This window comes from Rhinoraja longicauda, chromosome 6, assembly GCF_053455715.1.
Source record: "Rhinoraja longicauda isolate Sanriku21f chromosome 6, sRhiLon1.1, whole genome shotgun sequence".
NCBI lineage: Eukaryota > Metazoa > Chordata > Chondrichthyes > Rajiformes > Arhynchobatidae > Rhinoraja > Rhinoraja longicauda.
In genome coordinates this window covers 13,766,071-13,784,287 of record NC_135958.1, presented here as the reverse complement: position 1 = coordinate 13,784,287, position 18,217 = coordinate 13,766,071, and the positions used below count along the sequence as shown (strand labels likewise).

Below are 18,217 nucleotides of genomic sequence, written 5' to 3'. Positions count from 1 at the left end.
TAGGATCTATGGAGAGCTTGCTAAGTGGATGCAGAATCGACGATGGTAGGAAGCTGTCCTAAACACAGTGAATTATTTATTCATTATTCAAACATATAAAATTCTTAAGGGGTTGGAGAGGCTAGATGCGGGAAGATTGTTCCCGATGTTGGGGGAGTTCAGAACCAGGGGTCACAGCTTAAGGATAAGGGGGAAGTCTTTTAGGACCGAGATGAGAAAACATTTCTTCACACAGAGAGTGGTGAGTCTGTGGAATTCTCTGCCACAGAAGGTAGTTGAGGCCAGTTCATTGGCTATATTTAAGAGGGAGTTAGATGTGGCCCTTTTTGCTAAAGGGATCAGGGGGTATGGAGAGAAGGCCGGTACAGGCTACTGAGCTGGATGATCAGCCATGATCATATTGAATGGCGGTGCAGGCTCGAAGGGCCGAATGGCCTACTCCTGCACCTATTTTTCTATGTTTCTATATTCAGGTGCTTATTGGATTTGCATTTTTTTCTTTATAATTCAGAATAAAGTATGAAGCGGAGTCCAATTTTTAAAAATAGGTTTAGTACCACAGATTAGAAGTTGTTTCCTTAAATAATAAGACGTGATGGCAATGTTTGTCCAACCGTACTCAACATATAACAAAGACCCACTAAAACCTGCAAACACTGCAAATTGTTTTTCTTTGTGCCTGAAGAAATGAACGTTGTTCTCGCTGAGCTGTTGGTTCATGGGACCTGTCCCCTCCACAAATAAATTGTCACCCATTCCTTCTCTCCTGAGATGCTGCCTGACCTGTTGAGTTACTCCAGCATTTTGTGAATAAATACCTTCATCATTGAAGTTTGTTTTCTGAACTGAATTAGAGAAGAGACAGGATGGAAGCATGGCCATGGGAGCAGGACAGAATGATTCTGCACACTAGCACGACAGAAAAATGTTGTCCATTGTTTTGACATTGCCACAAAAGGGCAGCTGTGCATAATTAGCAGGTACATGATGTCACACTATTGAAGTGTATTTGGGGCCTTTGATCGGCATTGTGATCATAGGGTATTGCATTGAGTATTGCAGGTTACTTGGGCATGATCTTGATTGGTACGTTGTATGCGAGGACCAGCAAAATACAGATGCTCCCCGCCTTACGATGCTTATGATATTTTGATTTTGCGATGGTGCAAACAGCAGAGACCTGTAGTGAGCCACAGCCTGCTTCCAGCCATGTGTTCAGGTGTATTAAATGCATTTTGACGTACGATATTTTTGGTTTCCGATGAGTTTCTCAGAACCTAACCCCATCGTAAGTTGAGGAGCACCTGCACTGATTAAAATGCAGCAGTTCAATATTTACCATGTTGTTATTTTGAATTTGTTTGGTGCCTGTATTATTTTTGAGGTTGGTAATGAGACTAAGCGACAAAGGCTTGAAGGAATTTGAACACCATTGTGAGAGTTCAATGGACGATAGTTGAGCAGGAGCAGTTGGGGCAAGGACAGCAGAGCTTTGCATAACCTCTAGTTTGTGAAGGATAGAGCAAGAGATGAGAGTTGAAAATGGATGGAAGATACTATGCACATGGATGGAGATGGGAATTCTGGCAATATTAACTGGAGATGTCCAATTTGTGGCTGGAGGTTCATCTCTGCTAACTATGGTACCAAGGGGTGCATATTATGGACTAGGTTCTGGGTGTTAGAGAGACAGATTGAGTCTATGGCGAGAGAAACTCTACTGGGATTGTAGAATTAGTTACAGGAAATGTCCGCACATTAGTCAAGTCAAGTCAAGTCAATTTTATTTGTATAGCACATTTAAAAACAACCCACGTTGACCAAAGTGCTGTACATCTGATTAGGTTCCAATGGGGAAAAAAATGAAGCATACAGTAGCACGCAAACAGTTCACAGCGCCTCCTCAATGAGCCTCAAACGCTAGGGAGTAGAAATAGGTTTTGAGCCTGGACTTAAAGGAGTCGATGGAGGGGGCAGTTCTGATGGGGAGAGGGATGCTGTTCCACAGTCTAGGAGCTGCAACCGCAAAAGCGCGGTCACCCCTGAGCTTAAGCCTAGACCGCGGGATAGTGAGTAGCCCCAAGTCGGCCGACCTGAGGGACCTGGAGTTAGAGAGGGGGGTTAGAAGATTTTTGATGTAGGGGGGGGAGTGTCCATTTAGGGCTTTATACGTGAATAGGAGGAGCTTGAAGTTGATTCTGTACCGTACAGGGAGCCAGTGGAGAAAGGCCAGAATCGGGGTGATGTGGTCCCTTTTACGGGTACCCATCAGGAGTCTCACTGCGGCGTTTTGGACCAGTTGCAGGCGGGACAGGGAAGATTGGCTGATCCCAGTAGATACTAGATGTTGCACAAATGACAATCTGGAGAAAGGATTGATCAATGATGTGGAATGGATCAGTGTACACCCAAAATTAAGTGTTTTTTTGCAAAGGAGCTATGTATATTTAAGAAGAAGGGCTGGCCAGAAGGATTAGCCTTTGTGTATTGATGTGGTTTAGAAATGTTTGTTCAATTGTCCTTTCACATAGGAAAAAAAGTTGCTTTTTGGTTAAATTAATAAAAGGAACGTTACTAATCCTTGACATATTTGTTAGATCGCTATATTAGTAAGGCATTCTTTCTGTTTCCACCATTCCCCATTTGTGTTTATGAATCATTGATTACCTCCATCGCCTTGCTATTTATTCAGCTCTTCATCTATGATTATGGTTTGCCAGAAAATGTAGAAATTGGTTACAGGAAGATTGTGGTTGAAATGTATTCAATTAATGTAACATACATAATGATTCCACTGGTTGTAGCTGATTTTGTATCAAAGTAAACCAGCAATAACAACCTGTTGGGTGTGCTGCAGTAATTGAATGTATCCCATATTCAACCATTGGAAATTGTATGCCTGTGTAAGTAGGATGCCTACAAACAGCTAACAATGGCCTGTTTCCTTTATCATCGTTACTTTTTTGCTTATCTTTTATTCATTGTTCGTTATCTCTCCAAATCATCATCTATATCTCTCGTTTCCCTTATCCCTAACCAGTCTGAAGAAGGGTCTTGACCCGAAATGTCACCCATTCCTTCTCTCCAGAGATGCTGCCTGTCCTGCTGAGTTATTCCAGCTTTTTGTGTCCATCTTTTGTGTAGTATATTGTTTCTTTGGCGGAGATAGGTAATGATGCCAGATATCTTCGTACAGGAATTTACAACAGGGTTATGTTCCTCAGAACTATTCATAACCTGTACCAGCATAATTTGTACCAGCATCTGCAGTTATTTTCTTATTCATAACCTGGGCTGTTTGTAGGCTGGAAATTAACAAAGACAGTATATAGGAGAGAATCATAAGCAGTTGTGTGGTGAGGGAAGAACGACTATAATGGCAACTTCCCGACTTTTCCAGTGACCTCTTTTCCACTTGCCATTACTACACGGGTAAGTAGGAGTGATCCTACGCAGACCGAATAGAAGAGACCTTCCAGTCATTATTTCTAGTTTAATTGGTTGTTTATTGAAGCAGTTGTACAAACAAGGAGATGAACATACCAGGCTTTCGTTATTCTGCATGCAAGTTGTAGCTGGCTGCTCTGTCCCTGGTCTGGTGAGAACCGTATGCTTTCGCTCCACATGCCTGCCACTTCCTGTCCCCTATGCCCATATATATATATATACACCACCCTGTGCATACAATGACTGCCCCCAAGTGTCCAAAATAATACTGCAAGATATATCTGGACAAAATAATATAATATGCCAACAGTAGCTAGCCTAAACATAAATGGCTCCTAAAACAACTTTGCTCGCTCAGAGTTGGTGAGTCTCCTTGGTGCTCCGAACTCTGCTCAGCCTGACCCGGCATCCCGATTGTTGTTGGTGGAGATGGAGTGAGGGCACCTCAACCCAGCAGAAGGTGCTTGCAACCCCAGCAAATCCATCCCGTTCATCTCACCAGAGCTATTAGATTGGCAAAACGAAGAAACAAATTTCTCATTATTTAGATGTATGGTGCCCATCAGACATTCGTACGTACAGTCCATTAGTTCAGTGTTCATAAATTCGCGAGGGCCTGTAGGCTGATATTTAATATTTGTAGTGGTAAGAGTGGACTATGGCTGCACAGTTTGCCCTGCCTTTGTATAACATTGTTCTGCCCTATTGGTTCCACTTTCCATGTAGCTTTTGATTCCCTGATAGGCCAAGTATGTGTTGGCCTGAAAGTAATGACTGATTAAATCTGAGCAGCCCTAGAGTGGCGGTGTCTCAAAGATTCACTCTGAGAAGCAATTCCTCAGCTTTTTTTGCATAACATTTTGCTGATTGGAATATAAACTTTGTTCTGAGGGTGAGGGTGCAAGTGATATTTAGTAAGTTAATGAAGTGTCGAGATCGAGGTCATGATAAGATGAATGAGATAACAGAGCATAAAATGGCATTAGCACAGCAGCAAAAGGGCTCAGGATAGGAATAACAAGGTTAAAGCGAAACTATCTGTTTTTTTACAAAGACACTTAACGGTTATTGGAATGAGTGTATGAGTGGATACTGAATTAATTTGTTAGATGGAAATTGAAGATTCTTAAACAAGGGATCATATTAAGGGTATTAGCCTGGGCAAGATTTTTAATGAGGACATGAAATAGTGGTAACGGGTCATTTTCTCCATGATCTGGAACTGAGATCTTCAGATCCATGCTGGACCCTCGGCTGTGTAGAATCTATTTTAATAATTTTAATTGCTTAACCAGGCTTGTGCAGTGAATGGAAAGGTCGATCACTTGCATGTTGGACCATAGTGGTCTCCAGTTGCACGCTGGATGTAAGCAGCCGTTGCATATAAAGCTGCAAATGCAAACTTTGCAACTAATTTTCCTAAGCTGTGCTGACCCAGATTCAAAGTCAGAACCAACTGCAGGACTCTGAAAAGACTGGTAGTAGTACCTGCACGTGTATATTACATGGGCGCTTTGCTGCTTTCTTCGGTTCCATTGCAGGTACATACCATGCATGCGTTGGATGTGAAACTCTGCACTTTGCACAATCACGTAATAAAACTTTCCATGATGGGTACTTTCTTGTGGACAAGCTCTTTAATATCAAGAAAGTATACCCAAGGATACGTTGTTGATAAAGTTCAGTGCTGCCTGGATGTTATTTTCTCCTGTAAGGTTTTATTATCAAATTGACTGTTTCGAATCTGACCGAGATTCAGCAGTTGTCAGTTTTCTGAATTTTGCAAAATGCTGACAGTAATCATTTCAAACTGATGTGAGGGCTGAGCAATCTTTGCTACAAGGCGAGGTTAGAGAAGCTTGGAGTCCCCTGGAGGAAATGAAATTGATGGGAGATTTTATGTAAGTGCACGAGGTTGATGGTCAGGACAGGAGCCCTGCATGACCTGAAGGCTTGAAAATTGCGCCAGGACTTGAAAATGGCGCCAAACTGGTGAGACTGTATGCTGTCTCAGTGTACTACTGCTTTACGCTTGTATTGTATCTGAGATACTTATCTAAGATGTATCTAAGTGCCTATATATGGTGATACTTGTACTGAACTGTATACAACAAAGAATTTCATTGTACCTCGGTACATGTAACAAGTGAAGTGTCATTGCGGTTATGACTGAGGTTAGGTAGGTTTGACACAAGCTGTTGGCATTAGGTTATGACAGGACCAGAAAATGCGTTCAAAGTGTCGAAGAGATGGGGGGAAATCTTCATGCCATGAGTTGTCATGCACCAGAAATTGCTTATTTTGAGGAACATGGAAGTCAATAATTTTAAAAGAAAATCTGATAGGCACGAAAGAGAGGTTTGTTATGGTTACGGTGATAAAACCTGGAAATGAGACAACGACTGGATTGATGAATGAAACTTGTGGTTCCGAAGGGGCAAATGACCTGACCTAGAACACAGAACCGTACAGCACAGGAACGGGCCATTCGACCCACAATGTTTGTGCCAATCCTGATGCCAAGTTACACTGATCTCATCTGCCTGTACACAATCTATATCCCTCTCTTCCATGCCTTTCCATATGCTTAACTAAAAGCCTCGTAAGCACCCCTATTGTGGGATATGATTGCCAATTTAAAATTGGAAACGTTTTCTGTCATTGGATGTGATGTATATGGAAAATTGACAACACTGTTTCCATCAATCCCTACTGTGGTACTGAAATTTGCCCGTTGTACGACACCTTCCCAACCTTATCACCAAGACACCGAGTCTTTACAGCTATTTACAATATACATTAATGACTTAGACGAAGGGATTAAAAGTACCATTAGCAAATTTGCAGATGATACTAAGCTGGGGGGTAGTGTGAATTGTGAGGAAGATGCAATAAGGCTGCAGGGTGACTTGGACAGGTTGTGTGAGTGGGCGGATACATGGCAGATGCAGTTTAATGTAGATAAGTGTGAGGTTATTCACTTTGGAAGTAAGAATAGAAAGGCAGATTATTATCTGAATGGTGTCAAGTTAGGAGGAGGGGGAGTTCAACGAGATCTGGGTGTCCTAGTGCATCAGTCAATGAAAGGAAGCATGCAGGTACAGCAGGCAGTGAAGAAAGCCAATGGAATGTTGGCCTTCGTAACAAGAGGAGTTGAGTATAGGAGCAAAGAGGTCCTTCTACAGTTGTACCGGGCCCTGGTGAGACCGCACCTGGAGTACTGTGTGCAGTTTTGGTCTCCAAATTTGAGGAAGGATATTCTTGCTATGGAGGGCGTGCAGCGTAGGTTCACTAGGTTAATTCCCGGAATGGCGGGACTGTCGTATGTTGAAAGGCTGGAGCGATTGGGCTTGTATACACTGGAATTTAGAAGGATGAGGGGGGATCTTATTGAAACATATAAGATAATTAGGGGATTGGACACATTAGAGGCAGGAAACATGTTCCCAATGTTGGGGGAGTCCAGAACAAGGGGCCACAGTTTAAGAATAAGGGGTAGGCCATTTAGAACGGAGATGAGGAAGAACTTTTTCAGTCAGAGAGTGGTGAAGGTGTGGAATTCTCTGCCTCAGAAGGCAGTGGAGGCCAGTTCGTTGGATGCTTTCAAGAGAGAGCTGGATAGAGCTCTTAAGGATAGCGGAGTGAGGGGGTATGGGGAGAAGGCAGGAACGGGGTACTGATTGAGAGTGATCAGCCATGATCGCATTGAATGGCGGTGCTGGCTCGAAGGGCTGAATGGCCTACTCCTGCACCTATTGTCTATTGTCTACTGTCTATTGTCTATTGAGTCATCACAAAGATATGATCCATGTTAAATGTTGATATCTTGACTCTGTGCTTGCTCTTTAGTACCTGCCTTTTCCTTTACACTCAGTGTTCTTGAGGGAGACAATGTAATTATCTCGTATATAAAAAGTGCTTGAAGCACAAAAGAAATGATCATAGCTGGCAGCATGGAATTAAAATAATTTTCTTGCAAGATTTCATCAGGAGCAGGATCTCTTCATGCAAGGCATTTAGTGGTTGCTTTCCGGTGTTTCTCAGTAACCTTATTCATGGGAAATTTTATTGTTAAACATTGAAGGCTTATTAGTCAATTTGATGGTTGAATTTGATGCACTGAATGTTCATTGTCCCCCCCCCCCCCCCCCATCTCCAAACCCCACCCAAACAAAGCAAGGCTTTTTTAGCTGACAGCATATCAGGATACTTAAGACTTCCTTTCAGGAGGTCATTTCTCTGTGGCTTGAGTTCAGGCTGCAGGAATGCATGCCAAGCAATCCAAGGGGCAGGAGGACAGTTCTCTTGAACTACCTACCTGGTCTACCACACTGATGCAGCAGAAAGCCAATTAAGAGACTGTAATTATAATGGAAAAGCAAGTGGAGGTGTGCAGAGAAGTAAAGGTAAGATTAAAAAAAGCTAAAAACATTTATTTTTTTAAAGCAGAATATGGTAGCCAATTAAAGCAGGGTTCAGTGTGGTACCCAAAAGCTGATTTTAATGAATACGTCAGGTGTTTACGCGAGAGGTTTGAAGCCGTTGTTGTGGTTCAGGGGGACAATATGGAAAATTTTCATTGGGATAAATATAGCAAAAGAGGAAGTTTGAAGGGTGTAGAATTTTTGGCAATAAAATGGGTAAATCGCTGTGCCCAGGTGAACCTGCCTGTGCTAGGCTGTGTATCTAATCTGAACAATTGTGCATGTTTTGTATTTTCTGGTTGCTACCATTTGAGCTGGAGTATATTTCCTCTTGTAGTGTTGAGCTATTTGCTCAACCAGAAAGATAGCACCAAAGCACTTCTTAAAACCTAGGCACAAGAGTGGAATGTCCCACCAACTATGAATGAAATCATCCAGTATTAATAGCCGGTTCTGTTAATAATGCAAGTCTGGGGTTGTGGTATGTTTGGTTTAAAGATTCAATTTGAAACGGGCCCTTCACCCCACTGTATCCATGCCGACCATTAATCCCTCATTCACACTAGTTATGTTATCCCACTTTCTCATCAACCCCCTACACATTAGGGGCTCTTTACAGAGGCCAATTAATATACAACCCAACACATCTTCGAGATGGGGAGAAAACCAGAGCACCCAGAGGAATCCGACACGGTCAAAAGGAGAACATACAAACTCCATGCTGACAGCACCCGAGGTCATGATCAAACCTGGATTTCAGGTGCTGGGCCACTGTGCAGCCTAGAGTACCATTCCTTCAAATTAGTTTTAGTCCAGCTTCAATATTTCAAAGCTGTCTATGCCATGAACCTTGTATTGTAATGTCCTTGTGTACTAGAGGAAGTTAATCTCTTGTACTGGGTTCTGAACAGTTTCTGACAGCAAATGTAGCTGGGAAATGGCATTTTTGTTGGTTGCTTTGATTCTGCAAGCATTGTTAAATTAAGAGAAATTTCAAAAACAGTGAAATACATAGACAATCTGCTTAGACCAAATTATGACCAAGATGTTTTTTTGCTTCCACAGGCATTTAGAGAAAGACGAATAAACTGTCAAGCATCGGATTTCATGGATGCGAGGTGCAAGTCGGTGAATCCAGAATATGTAAGGATTTGAGCTTCTGAGGATTGAATCACTGCAGCTTTTATGAGCTGTGCATCCACTATTAGTTGCAAGGAACAGTTTTGCTGTCCTTTAGTTTAGAGAGTGTGAAAACAGGCCCTTCACCAGCGATCCATGCACACTAACACTATCCTACACACATTAGGGACAATTTACAATTTTACTGAAGCCAATTAACCTACAAACCTATATTTCTTTGGAGTGTGGGAGGAAACCGGAGCACCCGGAGAAAACCCACGTGGTCACGGGGAAAATGTACAAACTCCGTGCAGACAGCACCCATAGTCAGGATTGAACCCGGCCGGGTCTCTGGCGCCGTAGGGCAGCAACTCTGCAGCTGTGCCACTATGCTGCACTAAGCCCACATTTTTAGGAATCCAAAGAGAAAACATCTGAACAAATTTGAACTAATGTAGCGTTATACATAAAGGCGACAAATTGTTTTTTTGATTCCTTTACTCAATACTAACGTCAACATTTTGGGGTTAACAGCAGCATCGAAAGACTGGAGTTGATGCACATGGATCATTATTGGCCTGATACCAAACTGCAAATCGGCCCATATAATTGAACGATCGGTTAGCTATCCTGGCACTCGTTCTATTGAACTATCTGCAAACTAGAACGATCACAATTGTCTGCCTCGTTGAATAATTTCAATATCCTTCTTAAAGATTTGTATCTAATCTCTAACTTTATGAATTATAAACAAATTTGTATTAAGTTAGTAAATAGGGAAACACCTGTCTGACATTTCTCGTGCTTGGGAACAGGTCCATAAATTTTAAGTATGTGTTCTGATGACCTCAAATTACTGCTGGATGTTGATTCATTGGTCAAATGAGCTCTCAACTAAATCGGATCTCATTTTTTGAGGCTGGTGTATTAACGTCAATGTCCTGTGTATATTTAGTGTGGGAAAATAACTGCAGATGCTGGTACAAATCGAAGGTATTACAAAATGCTGGAGTAACTCAGCAGGTCAGGCAGCATCTCAGGAGAGAAGGAATGGGTGACGTTTCGGGTCGAGACCCTTCTTCAGACTGTATATTTCATCTCCAACAAAGATTAAATAAAGACCCGGTCCATGTATTGATTGGGCATTAAAGAATATTGATGAACAGAAAGGCCGCTGGGTTCAAGTTCTTAGTTTCCTGAAAGTGGCAATACTGGTAGTTGGGCTAGTGAAGAGGTGTAGCATGCTTGCATTGATAAGTCAGGGCATAGTATATATGGGTCTCGAACCCGAAACGTCACCCATTCCTTCTCTCCAGAGATGCTGCCTATCGTGCTGAGTTACTCCAGCATTTTGTGTCTATCTTCGGTTTAAACCAGCATCTGCAGTTCCTTCCTACACATAGAATATAAAAGTTGGGAGGGTTATGTTACAACTTTCCAAAATACCAGTTAGAGCACACTGTGAATATTGTTGGCCTTCTGGGCACACCACAGGAATGGTGTGATAGCAGAGAGGAGATTCACCAGGATGTTGTTTAGAACGGAGGCCTTTGATTCTGGGGAGGGATTAGAGAGGCTGCAGTTGTTTGCTCTGAACCGAAGGAGATCGATCGGTGACCTAATGGAAGGGTATAAAATTATGAGAGGCCCAGGACCTGTAAAGGTAGTCCATTTTTTTCCCCTGGTAAGGGTTTAAAAAATAAGATGGCATAAGTTTTTAAGATGAGAGGAACGAGTTTTAAAAGTAAATGAGGGAAAATAAACTAACAAGTGGGTATCAGGAACAAGTTGCCAAGGAGAATTAACAGTCTCTAATTCTGTCATGAAAACTTTACTGTTGACCAATAGACATCAGAAGTATGTTTTACATAGAGATTAAGAAATTAAAATAGATTTAAGTTCTCATTGAGGTCAATGCTCTTGGTTTTCTTTAATTGTCCTAACACGTTGATACGATACTGATTTTTCTGATTCTCAGGATTTAGTGGACTGGAATAAGCCTTTGTTGTGGCAAGTTGGTCTTTTACGTGAGAAGTATGATGAATGGGTGCATCAACCAATAGATCGGCCTATACGCCTCTTCTATTCGGATCTTGTAGAAGCGTGTTCAAAAACAGCCTGGTAAGGAACTGAAATCATCTCTTGGTCTATTGAACTCTCCAGTGATGAATTGCGGGATAATTCTTCTTGTTAAAAGTAGGTTTTGGATTTGATTATTGGATCTTTGAGTTATTATATTTGATTGTACAAGTTGCATATCTACATGCTATATAATTTACTTGTGGCGCATAATTAATTTGAGCAAAGAATATTACCTTTTCTACTAATTCCTTGGTGTTAGAAACATTGTAACACAGGAGGAGTTCACACTTTTCAGACAGAACTGCAACCGCATACATTTTTGATTATTCCTTGCAATTAGTGATGGACTATGTCAACATTCTGCATTTAGTGTTCTGCTGACCGAAGACGCAAGTATTTGATGCCAACATTGGTTGCACTTTTAATGTGGATTTTTATGACACAGACTGAATGCAAAAACTAGTGTTAAAAGTTATCAATCTAACATTTTTTCATTCTATTTAACCACATCCTACAGGCTTATGGTAGCTGAGCAATCAGATTCATGATGTGTAATTGAATCTGAAATGATCAGTTTGAAAAACACTATCTTGTTGAATATTTTTGTGACCTCTTGATTCTTTTAAATAGAAATCTACCTTTAATTTATTAGAAACGAAAACAGCAAGAGAAAAGGAAAATTACCAAATGTGTCAATATCCTCCACGGAATATTCCTAAACATTTGGAAAATATAGAATGGTGAGGTATTGGTGAATATTAATTGCTTGGAGGTGGATTTATTGCTGCACCGTTGAAAAAAAGTTGCATGATTTCCCACATAGCATCTACCATTCCTTCAAGGTTCCAATTGCATTCAGAGATTAGTTCATTTATATAATCTCCATTGAACGCTGCTAGTTGCAGTGGATTTTGAGTTGAGTTTAGTTAACCGAGTTTAGTTTATTGTTACTCTTGGGCTGACTGACCAAAGGTGGCCAGTGGAGTTAATTTAACTAGCTAAAGAACTACCCCAATGCATTCTTTTATCAATATTTTGTATACTGGATTTGGAAGGGTGGGGGGTTCCCAAAACATTTCATTAGTGTATCTCTTTTAGAGCTGTGAAATTATCAATGGATCTGTGGTAGAACTGACCAAATTCTTGATCCTTCCTTGCCTTACAAAAACCCATTTATTTCCACCATCAAGGATAGTTGCAAAATTGTTGTCGATTTGAATCAAAGTAACAGACTCTTGAGGAATGTTCTGCTCATTCAATTCCTAAATTAAAGTTTATTTTTTAATGTATAAAATTACTGTTTATCTGCATGCATTTATTGCATGCTGTCTGCAGCATGCTGCGACTGTTTAAAGCATGTTTTTAATTCATTGTTTGGACTGCTGTGTGTACTGCAGTGGAAATTATTATCTGACCACTATTTGGTCTTCTTTTTAAAAGGGGCACTGAAACGAGAAAAAAATTAGAAATAACTCAAATGCATTGAAAATTGTGTCAAAAGAATAAATCGTTGGTACTACATGGTATCCCATTTCCAGACTGTTGTGCAGCAATCTTTGCCTGGACCCATGAAGTTGGCTAATAAATGGCCTGCTCTGATACTGTCTTATGCCACTTCAAATTCACTATTTTAATGATCCAGATAGAATAAACATTAACATTATTCATTGTTGGTTGGCGAAGTTTTACTTCTCTCCCTTCTTTCTCTCCCAATTTTTTTTTGTTGCATCTTGCTATGGTACTGAGAATTAGTGGTTCTGTTATTGGACTTCATTGTTTTTCTTAAGGAATGGTAAACCTACATACCCACATTTGGGGGAAATATAGTGGCTACAGATTTAACTGGTAGGGGGCCGCATTTGTTCATGAATGTTGCACAACACCGTTCCCCATTTTGTCTTAAACACTTCATACAAAATTGTGTATATAATACTTGCTGTTAAACAGAGAATCATGCATAAATTTCAGCATCTCAAACAAATATGCTGTCGTCCAAAACGATGGGCAGCACATTATGCCCATGTTTGATGTCAGGTGGTTTCTAGGCCAGGGGGTTGTCTTTCTCAAGCCAGTTGTCCTTAAACTGGTTTGTTTTCCACTATTCTGAACATCATCCTGGCTTTCAGCACATGGAGGCATTTTACCGTAAAGATCTGCAACTTCATTAAATCGCTCAGTTGAGAAAAGTTATCTTAAATTTAAATTATCGGCAATAAATCACTGGAGTCCGTGATGCCACTCTCCTCTTCCATAATCACGAGAGTCCTTCATGGGCCAAATCTGTTCTGCCAAGGGTTCTCCAAATTTGTAATTGCTGTTTAAAACAAAAAGTGCTGGCTCAGCGGGTCGGGTGGCATCTCCAGAGGGATTGGATCAGGCAATGTATTGGGTTGGGACCCTTCAGACGCATTGGGTCCTGGCCTGTACATCACCTATGCATTCCCTCCACATATTCTGCCCGACCCGCTAAATTCCAACAGCACTTTATTTTCTAGACCAGCATCTGCAGTTCCTTATCTCAATTGTAATAGCTGTATCTTTGCATTTGGCTGCATGGTCACATAACAGAGTAATGAATTTGAGTGAATAGCTGCCACCTTGTTTAAGACTTGCTGCACACACGTGTGGCAAGTTCCAAGCTTACCGTCGCTGTATTAAGAAGTCTTGGTCTTTCCCCACAAGATTCAGACCATGTTTTATTCAAGTTGGAACTGGAGCAGGATTTGAGGTTCCAGTCATCTGGAATGCAAGCTGTAAGCAGAGGGTAGAACTTGAGTTACATTTCTTTGCAAATTTTCCAAAAACTAACAATGACACAGGAAATTTAGCATCTTGATCATTGGTGCAAATGGTGCAAATTTCGAAGCAGAATTAAAGCCAGGAGCATAGGGATAAATTGGGAATCATTAACTAAAACGTGTGATTGTGGGGGTGGAAGGTGAAGGGGAAAATGAACAGGCTGTGAGCTTGACTCTCATGCGTAGTTTTGTGGTCAGTTCAGGGACATTGGTGCATGGATGAGGAGGGGTGGCTGTGGGAGTTGATAGCTGATGCCATGTTGATGCCATGGTTGCAGTGGCTTCAGGTCATGCTGCTGCAACAGAAGACAAGGCTTAATATAGCGATGAGGTTGACGAAAGTACTACATCAGCCGAGTGGGCGATCAAATCGAACCCAGCTTGCAGCAGCATGAGCAACATTGGAAGGAACCAACAGCATCATGTTGAGCCTTCCCTACCCCTTAAAGTGAGAAAATAATTGCCTATCTCCTTTGGCCAAGATCAGACCTTTCAGAGATTTGAGACTTGCGTTGCAAGATGGCACTGGAATGTGGCAACTCTGGTGTCCCAGGGGAGAATCTACCATTACTTCACTTGCGCATGTTTGTACTCGTGGTATGATTTGTCTGGGTAACATGCAAACCAAAGCTATTCATCTGTATCTTGGCACATATGACATTTAAACGAGCTAATGCTAGCAGGTTTAAGATGCCATTACGGGGAGAAAATGCTTAATTGATAAGAGGTTTTTGTTTAAAAATTGTTAAAATACATCATAGTTCTCAACCATTGTGATACATTAATGGATTCCCATTGCCTTTTTTCCCATTTGTAAGTGATGGTTGCATGAATAATAACATTTAAGACCCGGGCATCTTCATTTCACATGCAGGGGAGCACTATTTACAGCTTCCTGCCTCTGACTTGCAGTTTGGGTTTGCTGGTATGTATGCATACAGGTGGATAGTCCATCCTATTTTCGACTCCAAGCTCCATCCGGAGAATTGTGCTGTGGCTCTAGTTATTGTGTTGACTGTTCCATGAATTGGTAAAACACTTGACCAAGGTAGCTCCTCTTGATGTGAACCTGTGGATGTTCTTGGTGTTATGCGTTGCTTTGTATGTGAAAGGTGAGAAGGAACAGAGCATATTGCACCTGCAATGCCACCGGTCTCCCCTTTGCTCGCTTCGCAGTCAGTTGTTGAGCTACTTGGGAAGCCTTTTAACCTGTGTCCTTCCCTCTGCAGGTATATGGTGCCACTGGTTTGGATTCCCATTGTGATTCTTTGTAGTTGGTATTGCTACTCTGACCTCGCGCAAGGCAATACCCGAATTTTCACATCTTTCACAACAGGTATTCTAATAGTTTTTAATTGGCAAGTATTTGTGCAACAGTCATAATATTTAAGATAATGGACACAATCTAAACCAGCATCTGCAGTTCCTTCCTACACATTTAGTCATAATATTTAGTTGACTGCTAATATGCTTTCAAGGCATTTTGCTATCATAGATGTGCAGGATTTTATAGAAGGTGGACACAAAATACTGGAGTAAACTCGGTGGGACAGGCAGCATCTCTGGAGAGAAGGAATGGGTGACATTTTGGGTCGAGACCCTTCTTCAGACCCGTTTCAGGTCTAGACCTGAAAAGTCACCTATTCCTTCTCTCTAGAGATGCTGCCTGGCTCGCTGAGATACTCCAGCATTTTGTGTCTAGCTTTGATTTAAACCAGCATCTGCTGTTCTTTCCAAGGCTTTTATAGATCTATGCATTGCTATTTTGCAAAAGGCAAATGCTTAAATGTATCTTTGTTCTTGTACACTAGTTTTTAAGAGGCATTGTGATAATAATGGTTCCTCCTAAAGGCTATTAAAAATTCAGATGGCTTGTGATCATTGGCAGGAGAAAGGAAAATAATTTGCATTTTTTCATGCTGAACATCTCCAAAAGAAATGATCATAGCTTTGAGCAGTTTGGAATTTCCAGTTTGTCTACATCAATTAAATGAATGGTGCACATCTTTTTAGGTGTGGAGAGGGCCACTTAGTCCGCTCATGGGGAAACATCTTATTTTATGTGTACAGGCACTCCGTGACTTGCATGAGGGTTACGTTCTGTGAACTCTTGCGCAAGTCAGTTTTAGGTACGTTGGAATCCCCATTTCCCCCCCCTCCCCCCGTGTCCGGGGAATTTCTGCGGTGCACGACCTTCTGGGTAATACCGCCGCCTTTGCTGGCCTGGGTACGGTCTCGTCGTTGGGGCACTTTCTGCGCTGGGCAGTGTTCTGGGTATGCACCACTGCCTGCTTTTTTTCGATGTAAGCTTGAGTGACCATAGTGTTGTGGAAATTACAAACTGCTTTGGGACTATCACTAGGGACTGAGTACAGAATTGTTTATGTAATCGAGAGTTTGCCTAAGTTGCCTACAGCGTAGGTAGGGGAGTGTCTGTACATTGATGATATATTGGTATTTCTAGTCATGCTTAATGATACATGCCTGGGTTCTAACTCTTGCTCACTCCCAATACCCAGTGTAAATGACTCTGGATTCAAATGGGAGTAGAGGTCATTCCTATATTGGGTCTACACCTGCAGCCTCCCACAGTGCTTCTGATCTCCATGTGGTACCCCTAACATCAGAAGCCGTTTTTCATTGATGCAATGATTCCTGTATCCTGGGGCAAGCTTCTGCTGGGCAAGTTGTGTGGCAAATGACGAGGCTGACATGCTTGGTGTTTGCACCAAGTCATGCTTGTTTGTGTAGATCTGAGGTTCGGGAATGGGCTACTGTAATTGACGGCTGTTGGATAAGCAGCAACGATTCACTAATTGTTTCTCTTTCTATGTAGAATACTCCATCCGTGTCCACAAGTACTGCTTCCCTCTATTATTCATATCTGGGATGTTTCTGTGGTCCTTGGTCGAGTACCTGATCCATCGATACATTTTCCATATGAAGCCACCTGCTAGCAATTACTATCTCATCACTCTTCACTTCATGCTTCACGGACAGCATCACAAGGTGATTGGAGAAAGGATGGATGGTGCCTGGTGGTGTATAAGTGAGGCTACAGCCTATTCATTGCAGTGATAACATTCTTATTCACAGTTTGAAATTTCAGTTTTAACATGGCATCTTAAATTTATTCTCACACTCACAGGGATTTGAGTGTCATTATCAACTAGCTTGTCACAGAGTGTTACACCATGGAAACAGGCCCTTCAGCTCAACTTGCCCACACCGGCCAACATGTCCCAGTAACATTAGTCCCACCTGCCCGTGTTTGGCCCATATCCCTCCAAACCTGCCCTATCCATGTACCTGTCTAACTGTTTCTTAAGTGTTGGGGTAGTCCCCACCTCAAATACCTCATCTGGCAGCTTGTTCCATACACCCACCACCCTTTGTGTGGAAAATGTTACCCCTCAGATTCCTATTAAATCTCTTCCCCTTCACCTTAAACATATGTCCTCTGGTCCTTGACTCTGGCCAAGAGACTCCGTGCATCTATCCATTTTTTCCCTCTCTTGTGTGGGTACATTGATACAATGAACGATAAAAGTGACTTCCAAAGATTTTTCAGTGGGGCCTTTTGTAATAAATCCACTGTCCTTGAGTTTTGAATGTCTGATGGGCAAGCATCTCTTGGCAAACACAATGCGGTGTTCTCCTCTTGACAATGACAGTCACTTGGGCTGATGGTCAAAATGTGGAGAGCAGGCGTGGGAGGGAAGCAGTTGTGCCCTTATTTAGCTCATAGAATGATGTTTTTAGTATTGCAGTGACATGAAGTTTTTTAAATTAATGCAAACGTGGAGTCAATAGGTTACTGTCGGGTTCCTTTCCTGGGAACTCTTGGTAGAGTTAACTGGGTCAAGTAAAAAATGATCAAAAACTATGTATGGGTGACAATCACAGGAACAACTGTGACAGGAGAGCAGAGCAGTGGCCATGGGCTGGCCTCACTGACCCAGAGAGTCAACTCAGTGCTCCCAGCTCCTCTTGGTTCGATTCAGCTCTGAAGCAGTGAGAAGGCATGAGAAAATGCCTCGGTCCCACCCAGTAGATGTCTGCAGCCCTGGTAAACCCTTCCCACTGGTCTCCCAAATACTTGGTGTCCATAAATCAGGTGTTCGTAACTAGGAGAGGACCTGTGTTAATATTTTTCTTAATAGAGGTGTAGCCAATTCCCCTCCACTTTCTGGCCTTGCACTTCACATTGCCTTCAATAAATCAAATGTTAATGGTGCTACAGTTCAATTATCTGCTTATTTTCCACCTGTCATTCTTTTATCATTTATTCCACCATATCCCCCTAAGAATGAAAATGTGCCTGGGGAGATGGTGGTGGGGCTGAGG

At 41.8% G+C, this 18,217-nt stretch overlaps 1 protein-coding gene across 1 annotated transcript in view; it reads left to right on the top strand.

Moving 5' to 3' along the window:
* Positions 1-18,217, top strand: part of fa2h (fatty acid 2-hydroxylase) — an 85,779-nt gene that overhangs the window by 61,247 nt on the left and 6,315 nt on the right. Inside the window, exons 2-5 of the mRNA XM_078400489.1 lie at positions 8,937-9,014; positions 10,969-11,111; positions 15,100-15,206; positions 16,707-16,879. Coding sequence (XP_078256615.1) covers positions 8,937-9,014; positions 10,969-11,111; positions 15,100-15,206; positions 16,707-16,879 — 501 coding nt within the window. The remainder of the gene's footprint in view (positions 1-8,936; positions 9,015-10,968; positions 11,112-15,099; positions 15,207-16,706; positions 16,880-18,217) is intronic.